Genomic DNA, 13571 nt, shown 5'->3' on the forward strand with positions numbered 1-13571 from the left:
CTCTGCCTCTGATCAGAAATTAGCACCTTTTTGAAAGTATGTACATGTCTGAATCCTCCATTAGATTAGGAACCTTTCAAAGGCGGAGGAGTAACAGTCATCTTTGCAACCCCAGAGCCTAGCAGTGACCAACTAGAGGAGCTCAATAAAAGCTGAGTGAACCAATTTACACGACTATCCTATGCAGTCAACTTGGGACCAAGAGTGTAGGCTGTGTTTGAATATGCTGAATACACCTGTCACCTTAACCAAGCTAGGTGCCCTGCATAATTAAATCTAGAAACTGACCCCATATTTCATTATCTTAGAATCTAATAAATTGCAAAAAATGGATGTCCCTATGGTGCTCAAATAACTGAGTAATTCAGTTTATTCACAGAGAGAACACATCAGTTCAGTAACAGGTCAGTGTCTGACTCAGATGGACAGGCAGAAGCCTTAGCTGTGGGGCATATTTAAGATGACCTTTTAGAGCAAGATGTTAATCCAGACATACCATTGTGTGCTTAGGTGAGATACTGGCTTGATGAGTGTTCTTAGAAATTTAATTTAGTGACTAGTTCTAGGCTTGTCTGACTCTATTGGCATCGAGTACTCAGTTTGCTGTATTGCAGTGAGTCTATGGATGAGAATATTGCCCCCAAAGAAAGGAAATACACAAACAGGCTTCTTCACTTCTGGGTAATTATGAAGCAAATTCCATTTAGAAAGTCACTGCAATACATGTGATATAAACAGAGCCTAGTGTGAACCATTTTGGTGTAGGTGTTTCAAGTTTTAGGGTAATATTCAAGTTTAAGGAATGTTTTCATTGGGCAAGTATGAAGAATGGGGTTTCAAGTTGGGGCTGAGAAGGTAGTTTAGGGTAATGGTTTTTCTACAGCGGTAAGGTAGGAAGTTGATCAGGCACCTCAGATGACCTGGGGAGCTTTCCCAAACTTGTCTGCTATCTACAGACTGGTCTGGCAGATAGGGATTTGCAGTGATATCATCAAATGAAAAAGTGACTAATACAAATGTGGATCAATTCTATACATGTTAATTGACAACGATATAAAACAAATCTTATTAGAAAGTTCTTGTGATTAACTTTGTTTTCACTGTTGGAAATTGACTATGCTCTATTTTCCTGAAAGTTGACCCGTATATTTGTATCGGCTTTATTAACGCGACAAAGCAGTTCTTGCTATTTTTTAAAAAGAAGACCATAGGCACTTCCATACACCGAGGGGCCAACAGAATTTATCTCAGAGAAATATACTGTTGTTAAGATGGGTTTATAGGCGCACAGGTTTATGTAGGTCAGAGAGGCAGAGCAAAAGGGAGTTACACTGCTCTAGGTAACAAATAAGAGGGCTAGAAGGGGGAAGTAAGGAGCTGGTATTTTAGGAAGAGCCCGGGAGTTGAGAGGGTTGTGTGTTACCAGTGTTTTCCTCTTTGGGATACCTGCCTCCCACGCTGTGTGCAGTAATGAAAAATTGTAAGCTGTGTGCTGAAAAAGTTAGTAAAACATCTCCACCGTCAAACTACAGAATGAATAAGTTTTGACTCAAAATACCTTTTATGAAAGCTAACTGGTTTTTGCGCTTTTACTCCCTTTCTTTGATTTTTTCCCCCATGAATGTATATAGACATAGTACATGGGAACTACATGTATGCATAGATGCCGTATTATGTAGGTATGATTATCTGGAAATAGTCCTTGCATGAATTAAGGCTCACAGACCAAGTTCACACAGCTAGGAAGTGCCTCAGCATTCTTGATTTTATGTATCATCCTGCATTTCACTGGGCCTGTTTTGGTTTGCACATATCCTGATGCCAATAAACCATGGATTCTATTAACGTATTCATGATGTAGCCAGCAGAATACTGTATCCATAAGGGCACTTAGTCCATTCTCAGTTGCTTGTAGACTGCTCATGCCACTTTCTAAACCTTAGGCTGGCTTCTTCTTATTGGTAGGCATATACTCATAGAGAGCTGCCTTCTGACACTCAAATACTTGACTTCTGAAAATATTTAAGCATAAACCAAATATATATAACAGTAGATCTGCATTTGATATGAAATATATCCTAAAATCAAACATATATGACTATTGGATGAATTGCTATTTCTGTCTGCAACACTGTTTCTTTATTATTGATATAGTTTATCAAGAATAGACTGCCCTCAGTGTTGATAACTAAATTTACTTCTGTATTCCTAAATGCAGTACAAAGTGCTTTACCCAAGTGTCCTAATTTAGAGAGAGGTTGGTGGGAAACATCCAGTTTACAGAAGCCCTTCTAAATGGTAAGATAGAACTCTCCCACACAAATGAGTATTTTTAACTAACCTGAGATAAAAATAGTATATCAAATGTTCCCTTAGAGAAGAGGTTGTGTACAGGAACTCTCATTTGCCAAACTCCCACATGAGTTCAAACCCAGGATTATAGGCAACAGCTATGTTTGCCATCCTTAAAGCCATTCCTCATATTTAAGAATACATGGGGACTTCCCTGGTGGCACAGTGGTTGAGAATTCGCCTGCCAGTGCAGGGGACATGGGTTTGAGCCCTGGTCCGGGAAGATCCCACATGCTGGGGAGCAACTAAGCCCATGCACCACAACTACTGAGCCTGCGCTCTAGAGCCTGTGAGCCACAACTACTGAGCTCTGGCGCCACAACTACTGAAGCCCGCGCATCACAGCAAAGAGTAGCCCCCGCTCGTAGCAATTAGAGAAAGCCCACGGCCAGCAACAAAGACCCAATGCAGCCAAAAATAAATAAATTTATAAAGAAAAAAAAGAATAAATGAATTATGCGACATATGGTTTCTGAGTATGGGGTCTGGTATAAGCTTAGGAAGATAGAGGCTGCTGTGTACGTGGAGTGAACCTGCCTAGCACTGTGTGGACAATCCTCAAAGACTGCTGAATGAAAGAAGTAATGAATTAATGAATGCAACAACGTCAGTGTTTCATTTGCTAATCTGTTTACTTATGTTCTCTGTGTGGTACTTACTGTATCATTGGAAACAACATGACATGATCAAATGCCTTCTTTGGAAAATAACATGACAATACAAAACAAAACAAGTAGACCATTTTTGATACTTATTTGAGAAAACCTAAATGAACAACATTGATAATGGTTCTAGAAATGCAAATTAATCAAGTATGATAGTGTCCCAAATATTTAAACCTTTATTTTATTGATATTTATTAATAAACATCACAGAAGAGAAAGAGACTTCAAGAGACAAAAAGGAGGTAAATAGAAATATTTACTATTTTTAGTCTCATTAAAAACATTCCTATCTGTTGTATTTGCTGTATGTTAAATAAATATTTTTTTATATAGAGACAACAAGGATATATTTTCCCGAGAGAAAGAAGTAAACAGACATTTAATTCCACTGGAACTCCTAAATTGAAAGCTGTTGTGAAGGACTTTCCTAATACTGTGTTAATTAATTGACTCTGATCAGAAGCCAAATCAAGAATTTCATAATGAAGATGAAATATACCAGCTGCCTTCAAACACATGCATCCATATGCTATCACTGTTTTAAAATTCAGGCTGAAGGAAAATAACTTACCGGACACAAGAGTAATGAGAATCTTAGCATTGGTAGCTAAGAGACTATGGAAGAATTTCAGGGTGGCTGGGATGTCTTTTACATAATACAGCACCTAGAAATGAAGGAAGAGAGAAAGAAGATGCTTTTCTATGCCAATGTCTTTGTTGCTTGGACTAAATACTCACTAGAAGGTTTGAGGTTCAAGTTGAGTGGATTTTTATTCAACGAAACACTTAAGAAATTTAAAAATTAAAGATGTTATATATAGAGATAGAATAATAGTGTGAGAAAATATTTGGGGAGAGGGGAAACTATGGTATTTACTCAACTAGAGTCAAACAGCTTAAACTTTACTCTTTCTGGCTTCATTAACACAGACATTTATAGCTTGAGACAGTCTGCATTCCACATGGGGGCACTGAATTCTAATGCTCACTCTATATTTTGTGAGTTTTAGTAGTTCTGGGCAAAAATGGTGCTGGCACCGTAAAAACATTCCATTTCATGGAGCGTTGCTTTAAAATTAAGCCCTTTGCACTAGCTTCACTGTAGGCTCACAGATGCTTTTTCTAAAATCATGGAAAATGTGACAGGCTTTGATGTTGACAGATTCTCTAGGGAAATGGACTGGATAAAGCCTAAAGTTACAAGCATGGTCCCAGGGTGCTAGGAGTCAGCCCACCCTTTTTTTTTTTTTTTTTTTAATCTTTATTGGAGTATAATCGCTTCACAATACCGTGTTAGTTTCTGTTGCACAACAAAGCAAATCAGCCATATGCATACATATGTCCCCATATCCCCTCCCTCCCACCCTCCCTATCCCACCCCTCTAGGTGGTCACAAAGCATCCAGCCGATCTCCCTGTGCTATGCTGCTGCTTCCCACCAGCTAACTATTTTACATTCGGTAGTGTATATATGTCGATGCTACTCCCACTTCTCCCCAGCTTTGCCCTCCCACCCCGTGTCCTCAAGTCCATTCTCTATGTCTACCTCTTTATTCCTGCCCTGCAACTAGGTTCATCAGTAGCTTTTTTTTTTTCTTTAGATTCCATATATATGTGTTAGCATACGGTATTTGTTTTTCTCTTTCTGACCCAGAGTGCAGTAAGCCCACCCATTTTTAATAACTGAACCATCTCTGGTGAAGTGCAGGGAGAGGTCTTTCCACCCAACACAGATAGAGCTTGGAATTAAACACTGGCAGTAGAAAATTTTCCCTAAGGACTTACATCACTGGAATCTACCCCCATAGACACTTCTTACGTCTCATCTTCAGCTCTCTTAAACAAGAATTCAATATTTTATGTAGATGCCATGATAGAATTTATTGCGTAAAGCAAAAACAACCTAAGCTCTGCCCCTCTCACACAAATGAATGAAATACAATGGAGCTGCACACGGCTTGTGCAGCATCACAGGCCATATTTAGCATCATGTCACTCCATGCTGTTCATCACAGGGACCATACATAGACAGGCACCCAGATGCAGCTAATCCACAAGATGGCTAACAATCCATGACATGACCTGGCTGAAAAGAGGAGGTGGGTCATAGCAGATGCTCTGAAATTTGATCTAATAGACACAGAATCTCTGCAGTTGATTATGAATATTAAGTTGAAGGATGTCATGAGAATGCTAGGACCGCAAGGAGCAATAGAGAGACAGAGAAATAGCACAGAAAAATGCAGAGTAGATGGAGAGGGACAGAGGAGTAAAGCAGAGGAAGCAGAGTTGCTATAAGAAGGAAAGAACAGACGTGGAGCTTTTGAGAGAAACTGGAGAATGATCTCTGAAGCTGCAACATTATAAAGAATTATATATATATATATAAATATAGATATAGATATAAATATAGATATAGATGTATTTAAGTAGCTAGATAGTGCAGCAACTGCCATGAATTCTGTACACTAAAGAGAACAGTCTTACATATAGTTTTCATTTTGTTTTATGTCATATTACCTTATTTAGAGCATTCACTGGTATGTTTGTAGAATACAGATTTTTTTAAATGCTAAAAAAAATTTTTTTTTTATAAGAATGGGATCCAGAGCATATGTAGAGGGCTTGGCTTTTTTTTTTTTTTTTTTTTTTTGCGGTACACGGGCCTCTCACTGTTGCGGCCTCTCCTGTTGCGGAGCACAGGCTCCGGATGTGCAGGCTCAGCGGCCATGGCTCACGGGCCCAGCCGCTCCGCGGCATGTGGGATCCTCCCGGACCAGGGCATGAACCCGTGTCCCCTGCATCGGCAGGCGGACTCTCAACCACTGTGCCACCAGGGAAGCCCAAGGGATTGGCTTTTGATAAAGGGAGGCTTTTGTAATAAGAGGAAAGAAAGACATGGTGCATACATGTGCAGCTATGTTTGTAATTTTGGAGAGTGAAAGATGATTTTCTACCTGATGGTTCCTCTTTTTGCTACAGAATAGGACGTGAGGTCATCAGTTGGAAATGAATGGTGGAGGAGGGGTTACAGGAGGTATAAGGAGAGAGAGGGAGGTATGAAATAGTTATACAGGTGACCCTTGAACAAGGCAGGGGTTAGGAGCACCAACACTCTGTGCACAAATATTCACGCATAACATAGAGTTGGCCCTCCCTATACGCAGTTTCTCTGTTTCTGGAGTTCTGCATCCAGTCATGTAGCATTTATTATTGAAAAAATCCACATATAAGTGGACCCACGCAGTTTGAACCTGTGTTGTTCAAGGGCCAGCTGTATGAGAAGGTGGGAAAGTAAGTCTAGTAGAGAAACATAGGTTTGCTGAGCAATGTAAAGCACTCCCTTATAGGTAAAAGATTTTGTCTGCTAAGAAAGCAAAGATGTAGGATTGCCTGGATATGCTGATCTTGGAGTCATTTCTTCCTATGATTTTAAAAACTTTACTCCTTTGGGATGACTGTGCTTGTGGACTATAGAAAGCAAAAAGCATCTTGTTGTTCATCGTGGTATTTCTAAAATATACACATCTTTTAATGGTAGCCAACACCCAAAGCCTATACACCTATATGCTAACCAGATATGTCAGTGACCTCTGGAATTATGTCCCCATACCACCTACTGAATTGTCTCCCCCTTTCCAAGAAATACACTATAAGTGCTAGACCATGGAAATAAATTCCTATGTAATGACTGACTAATGTCAGTAACACTCTGTTGACCTGAGAAATCATCTAGCCTGCCCTTCTGTCATGTGCACACGAGCCAGGTCATCAAAAGAAGGCAAAAGCAAGAGGATTCAGAAAAACTCTGGGATGTTGGTCCATCCAGACCATTAGAGTTACTGGAGAATTGTGTTAGGATGTGTTACACTCTACTATCTATGAACTTTCAATCCCACAAAAGTTAAGCCAGCACTGAAAAAAAAAATCAGTAACTATGGGGGAATTTTGCAGAGAGAAAACTGGCTTTTTAAATGTTACAGAGAATCTCTTAGTATTGTCAACAACTTTAACTTCAATTTGGACAGATAATGGTCACTTGTAAAATCAGAAATCAGATTTACATTTTTCTTTTTAAAGTTAAAATATTAGGTACTCTGAAATATTTCTGAAAAATCTTTCTTCTGAGAGTATATAACAATAAATATTTCTTACCTGAATCATATGAATAAAGTCCCACTTCGGAAGTTCTTTTTTCTCCATCATTCTATTTTGATATTCAGATGATGTCTCCTTATGCCAAGTAAACTTTATGTTCTCGAGGTTTGATGTCTTGGCTACAAGCTCTAAAATACGGAGAAGAGGTGGCACACCATCAATTTTAACTGCAAATTCGGAACCCATTTCCATTTAGAATTTTAATGCAATCAGGGTTATATACATAACAGATATAAAGCACATTTTTCTTTTTTATAAATCTCCAGAAGACCAAAGAGTTCATCCTAGTTTTTCCTCTAGTGTTAAATGAAATTAAAGAATGGAGTCAATAAGAAATAATTATGAGAATCCTGATCAGACATAGGTACTATTATCTCAGTGTTAATGGGAAATCAACTGGTGAATTTTATCAATGGAAAATTGATGTAAGACAGGTGATATGATTCTGTAACTCAGGAATCAGCAAACCATGGCATGGGCCATATCTTCCCACCACCTATTTTTAAATAGACTGCAAGCTAAAAATATACACCACTTTCTGATTTCATGCTTCTTTCATATCTTGTGCCATTACACTTTTAAATGGTTGAACAAAATCAAAAGAAGAATAATACTTCATGATAGGTAAAAATGATATAAAATTCAAATTTTAGTATTTATAAAGTTTTATTTCAACGTACCCGCACTCATTAGTGTATGTATTGTCTATGGCTGCTTTTGGGCTTCAGTGGCAGAGCTGATTAGTTGTGACAGAGACCATGTGGCCCTCTAAGTCTAAAATACTTACTATGTGGCCCTTTTTAAAGAAATGTTTCCTGATTTCCTGCTGTAAACAATGAAACGTAAGCTCTTTAAGGGCAGGGATTCTGTTTAAATACCTCTGAATGAATTAATGACTCTGTCTCTAAGAATAAATATCAAAAATAATAGTTGATGACCAGGGGAGGGATGGAGAGTCAGTTAAAGAAAAGGGGGGGGGATTCTAATCACTATTTATATTCTGAGATGTTTAGTCATTCCTGCCAAGAAAACAAATTAATCAGGTTCTTCTCTCAATAAGCTTACAAAGAACATACCACAGCAGCTATGTTGTTAATGATTGAAGGAACACATTTGGGATGACACGCTTTTCAGAATAGAATTTGATATACAGCACCATGGATTACAAGTACCTTTGTACTTGGTGATTTGTTCAGCAGTTGGTTCAACAACTTCATTGTTGATACTAACTCCTGGGTATTGAGCCTGCACTTTGGAGAGGATATGAAGATCAATTTCACCTGGAAGAAAAGCATAGGGAACAGATCACCTCAGTCCAGAAAGAAATGATTAAGAATAATTTGAACGAGTTTATTATCTCTAGGAAAGCCCAGCATAAATAAAGAATAATACTCAGCTTTTGCCCTGCCACAATGTCTATGATGCAGAACAGCTAAGTTGTAAGTAGGAATAATAATGTGATTTGAGGAGGGCTATGATTGCTATTCATTCATTCACTCATATAGCCTTTATTTAATATCAATTATTATACTACAGTAAGTCTAAGATGCCCTTCATTATAGGATGCAAACAGCCCTTCTTTTTATATCACTAAATCAGAAAAAACACTGTCAATTATAATTTTAAGATTTCATCAACCGGAAGATGTATATCAATTTCAGAGACGTTAAGTATGAAAAAAACATGCCATAGAATTGATAAATTAGGCTAGGCCAGATGCATACAAAAAATATGTCAAATACAAAATATGTCAGGTATAAAAAAGGATAAAAAAGTATATCAGACATGTGCCCTCAAAAACACCATGGTCTAGTGGTATAGACAGACATGGAAAGAACCCTGCCTGGGTTGGACCAAGGTGGGAAGGAGAAAGGAGACGGTGAGGGGGAGGATAGGAGAAGAGGCCAGAGAGAGGGAAAGCTTCATGGCAGATCACTCCTGAGCTCTGTGTTACAGGGTAAGTGGAAGTTAGCCCAGGGACTTCTGGGGAAATGGGAATTGCAGGTAGAGAGGACAGGAAGTCAGGAAACAGAATCGTATATGTGGGACTACTGGCAATTCACAGTTTTGGAATGTTAGGCAAGGCCGTGCCTCCGTGCAAGAGGTGATCTCAGAGAGGTAAATGGAGAGGAAGTTATGGCAGAATAGATATTTATGTATTAATTCATGCACCAATGACTAATTGATTATTTACTATGTGCCAGGCACTGCACTAGGCTCTAGCAAATGATGATAAGAGGAGCAAATAGATACCTACCCTGATAAAAATTTAGCCTGTAGGTGACTAATGTAAGAGGGATAGATGATGGTAAGTTGGATAGACTTGAGTTCCAAACCTGTCTGATCCGCTTACTTGGTATTAGGACCTTTGGAAATTTGCTTTATCTCTCCAAGGTGCATTTTCCTCATGAGAAAAACAGCAATGTTAATAGTACATAATTTATTGGGTGAGAGGATTAAATGAGGCAATGCATATAAAGCACAGTGCAAAATAGAGTTGGCACCTAATAAATATTAGCTGTTCATTATTTTTATTGTTATCATTGAGTCCTTCTCTTTAAAAATCTCCCTTCCCTATTACTGATGCCTCCAAATTAAGTTTGCACTTTTATTCTCTTAGTTATGATGTTGACCTTCACTAAAACAGACTTATCTGCTGGCAAGGCTAGCATATGAAAATGACATTAGTCTTTAACATTTTGGCATAAATGGCATTAACAGAACCTTTCCAAGGTTAGATATGGCGGGCGAAAAAAGCATGGGTCATAAGACTGAGAGGTCTGAAAAGGAGGAGATGAGGAAGATAACTCAGGAACAAAAGATGCTAGACTAGGAAAAGAGGGCCGTCTAATGGTATAATGAGAGTCCCAAGTACTGGTAATGGGAGACAGTGGAGATTACGGTGGGAGAAGATATGGGAAGGAAGCTGAAACAGAGGATGAAGAAGCCTATGTGACAGTTTTCTCCAAAGCCGGTCCCACCAACCTGACACCTTTTAGTCCTTCCTTAATCATTATTCTAGCCGTCATTTATTGGCCACCTATTATTTGTCAAACACTGTGCTAGGCACTTGACTTGAAACATCTCACTTAATCCTGACCACAGTGCTATCACAAATGCCACAGTATTGTTCCCAACTAGATAAGGTGATTTGAGTAATTTGACACTGAGGGGACATTAATGTGCCTAAAGTCTAAGGCATACTTGTCTGACTCCGAAGTGTTTGTTTTTCTAACAACTTCATACTAAGAAATAGGAAAACACCAAATACTAAAAGGACATAGGAAGTTTTTCTCTACAGTAATTATTTTTGGAGGGTACAAAAGATAACTAAGGCAAAAGGCTGACAGGAAAATCTGTGGACTAATGAGAAATAGAGAAACTCCAGCTTGCCCCAAAAGCCCAGAGGCCAAAAGTTCTGTTCTTGTCTCTATCAGCCTAGCCATATATTTTATTTTATTTTTTCTATTAACATGCAATGATTTTATTATTTTTTTAACATCTTTATTGGAGTATAACTGCTTTACAATGGTGTGTTAGTTTCTGCTTTATATCAAAGTGAATCAGTTATACATATACATATATCCCCATATCTCTTCGCTCTTGCGTCTCCCTCCCTCCCACCCTCCCTATCCCACCCCTCTAGGTGGTCACAAAGCACCGAGATGATCTCCCTGTGCTATGCGCCTAGCCATATATTTTAGATTAAAAAAATCATTAGTTCTGAGGCTCCCAAATCCAACATTTTAAAATTCAGATAGTGGGATCTACCCAAATGGAAGAATGTATCTAGCACATCCCCAGGGCTCGTTCCAATCGTGTCCCTTTCCCAACCTGCAGAATGTTCTACCATAGAGCCACCCAGTCCCGCCTCCTATGGCAATGACAGAGGACACAATTCTAGAATTGCAATGGAGACTCGGAACCCGTAGGTTCATGTAACAACCTCTACAGAGCATAAGCCCACGTGTGGACACAAACCTTCTGTGCATTCACTGCTGGGTCCCTAGCAAAAATGAATGAATAACAAGAGGAGATAATGAAATTATTTCCTCAGGGGGTAGCACATAAAATGCAGTTCTGACTTCATAAGTCAGGTGACCACACTTCTTGTTTGCCAGGGACAGTTGTACTTGCTCCTGGTGCTAATGTCCCATCTGGTTTTGTTTCCCAAGTTTCTTTAATTTTTAACAAAATATTATCACTGCAATTTTACTTCTGAAAATACTTTTTAAAAAAATAACTATATTTTAAAGTTTTTTGTATTGAGATATAGTTGCTTTACAATATTATATTAGTTTTCAGGTGTACAACAGAATGATTCAAAATTTTTATAGATTATACTTCATATGTAGTTATTGTAAAATATTGGCTATAGTCCCTTTGCTGCTGTACAATATAGCTTATTTACTTCATACATAGTAGTTTGTACTTCTTAATCCCCTACGTCTATCTTGCTCCTCCCCCCTTTTCTGTCCCCACTGGTAACCACTAGTTTATTCTCTTTGAGTCTGTTTCTGTTTTGTTATATTCATTCTTTCATTTTATTTTTTAGATTGCACGTATAGATGATAACCAAGTATTTGTGTCTCTCTGTCTGACTTATTTCACTTAGCACAAGTACCTTGTAGGTCCATCCATGTTGTTGCAAATGGCAGAAGTTCATTCTTTTTTATGGCTGAGTAATATTCCATGGTGATATATGTATCACATCTTACTTATCCATTCAACTGTTGATGAACACTTAGGTTGCTTCCGTATCTTGGTTATTGTAAATAATACTGCTGTGAACATTGGGGTGCATGTATCTTTTTGAATTAGTGTTTTTGTTTTCTTTGGCTATATACCCAGGAGTGGAACTTCTGGATCATTTGATAGTTCTAGTTTTAGTTTTTTGAGGAATCTCCATACTGTTTTCCATAGCAGCTGCACCAATTTACATTCCTACCAACAGTGTCCTAGGGTTCCCTTTTCTCCACATCCTTGCCAACATTTGTTATTCGTAAACTTTTTGATGACATAAAAGAACTATTTTATAAATTGACTGATATAATAAAAACAGTTTGTTCAATAAATAAATATTTCAAAAAACTGTAATAATTTTACTCCTTTTACTCCCTCCCACTCTCACTCTTAAAAGTATCCTGGGTTTGACAATAAACAATGTCACCATGCTCATAAGACACTTATTTTCTGTGTTATGTTTGTTATTTATAACAGACTCTATTATTTCTTATTGTGAGATTATATATATATATATATATATAGAGAGAGAGAGAGAGAGAGATCTCCCATAAGACAATATATTCCTTAATCTCATACCATATGTAGTTTGCATTCTTGTATCACTCAGAAATAAGAGAAAAGCATTTAAAAAAATTATTTATATGAACCTCTTTCCCCAAAAAAAGAGAGTCAGTGGAGAGGTAGTTCAGATGTTCTGTAGTATTACAGTCTAAACATGTAGCATTCAGTTCTAAATAAATTTAGTTACAAATATTTTCTTGATACATCACCTATACTGTTTACTTTCCATCCAGACATCCAAGCTTTGCTCTTTTCTTCATCTTCCCTCCCTGGCCACCTGTAAGTTTTCCTGCTAAATGTTTCTTTACTTCCTCTTTTCCATCCATACTAGCAATGTCCTTGTTTAGGCCCAAATTACCTATCTCTTGGAATACTAAAATAATAACCTAAACATTCAGCCTGTCTCTGCTGAACTTTGTCTCCCTCAAAGCCATCACTACAACAACCATTTAAAACCCTGAGCTAATAAGCAAGCCCAATATTTCTGAGGTTAAAACCTTCTGATGACTAATCAACTGGATTAAGTCCAAACTCCTTAACTGAGCACAGACCACCTTGCCTGCTTTCTTATTCTCATCTCTCACAACTTCATGTTTTGAAACTCTTGTCTCTAGGAACCCTGAATTTCTTGGATTTCTACGCTTCGCTCTCCCCCTCGCCCTCCCCCATTGACATCATGACTCTTCCATACATTTTGCCTGTGCTCTCTCCTCTGCCAGGAAGACTCTTCCCTCACTGCCTCACTTCATCTGACTGACTCTTAGGCATGAACTCTTCCACACATCACTAACTACCTCGGTAGTCTTTCTCACAGAGCCTAGCAGTAACATCAGAATCCTTCAGACAGAAGCTGCCAGTTATTTGACTGGAGTTGGCAACACAGATAAAACCTTGTGTTCCCTGATCTGAATTATTGCTTTAATTCACTTATTTTATTCACTAGCAAAGGCTTGATTCCAATGAGTTTGTTAAAAAGTATCAAGGACTCTAAAATGCTAGATTAAGCAACTGAGCAGGTTGATCATTAATCACTGAAAAGCATGTGAAGGGTTATCAGACCCTATAGTACCATGAGCCAACAGTAAAGAGA

General features: G+C 38.2%; 1 protein-coding gene and 1 long non-coding RNA gene across 2 annotated transcripts in view; one reads left to right on the top strand and one right to left on the bottom strand.

The window, feature by feature from the left end:
• Window positions 1–13571, top strand: part of LOC308622068 — a 192402-nt gene that overhangs the window by 81739 nt on the left and 97092 nt on the right. The gene's annotated exons all lie outside the window — the stretch shown is intronic.
• Window positions 1–13571, bottom strand: part of HNMT (histamine N-methyltransferase) — a 35730-nt gene that overhangs the window by 4316 nt on the left and 17843 nt on the right. The window contains exons 3-5 of the mRNA XM_081242226.1: window positions 8347–8454; window positions 7172–7302; window positions 3589–3682 (exon numbers count right to left, since the gene is read on the bottom strand). Of these exons, the coding sequence (XP_081098352.1) occupies window positions 3589–3682; window positions 7172–7302; window positions 8347–8454 (333 nt within the window). The remainder of the gene's footprint in view (window positions 1–3588; window positions 3683–7171; window positions 7303–8346; window positions 8455–13571) is intronic.

The sequence above is a fragment of the Mesoplodon bidens genome, assembly GCF_964165515.1.
Source record: "Mesoplodon bidens genome assembly, chromosome: 8".
Lineage (NCBI taxonomy): Eukaryota > Metazoa > Chordata > Mammalia > Artiodactyla > Ziphiidae > Mesoplodon > Mesoplodon bidens.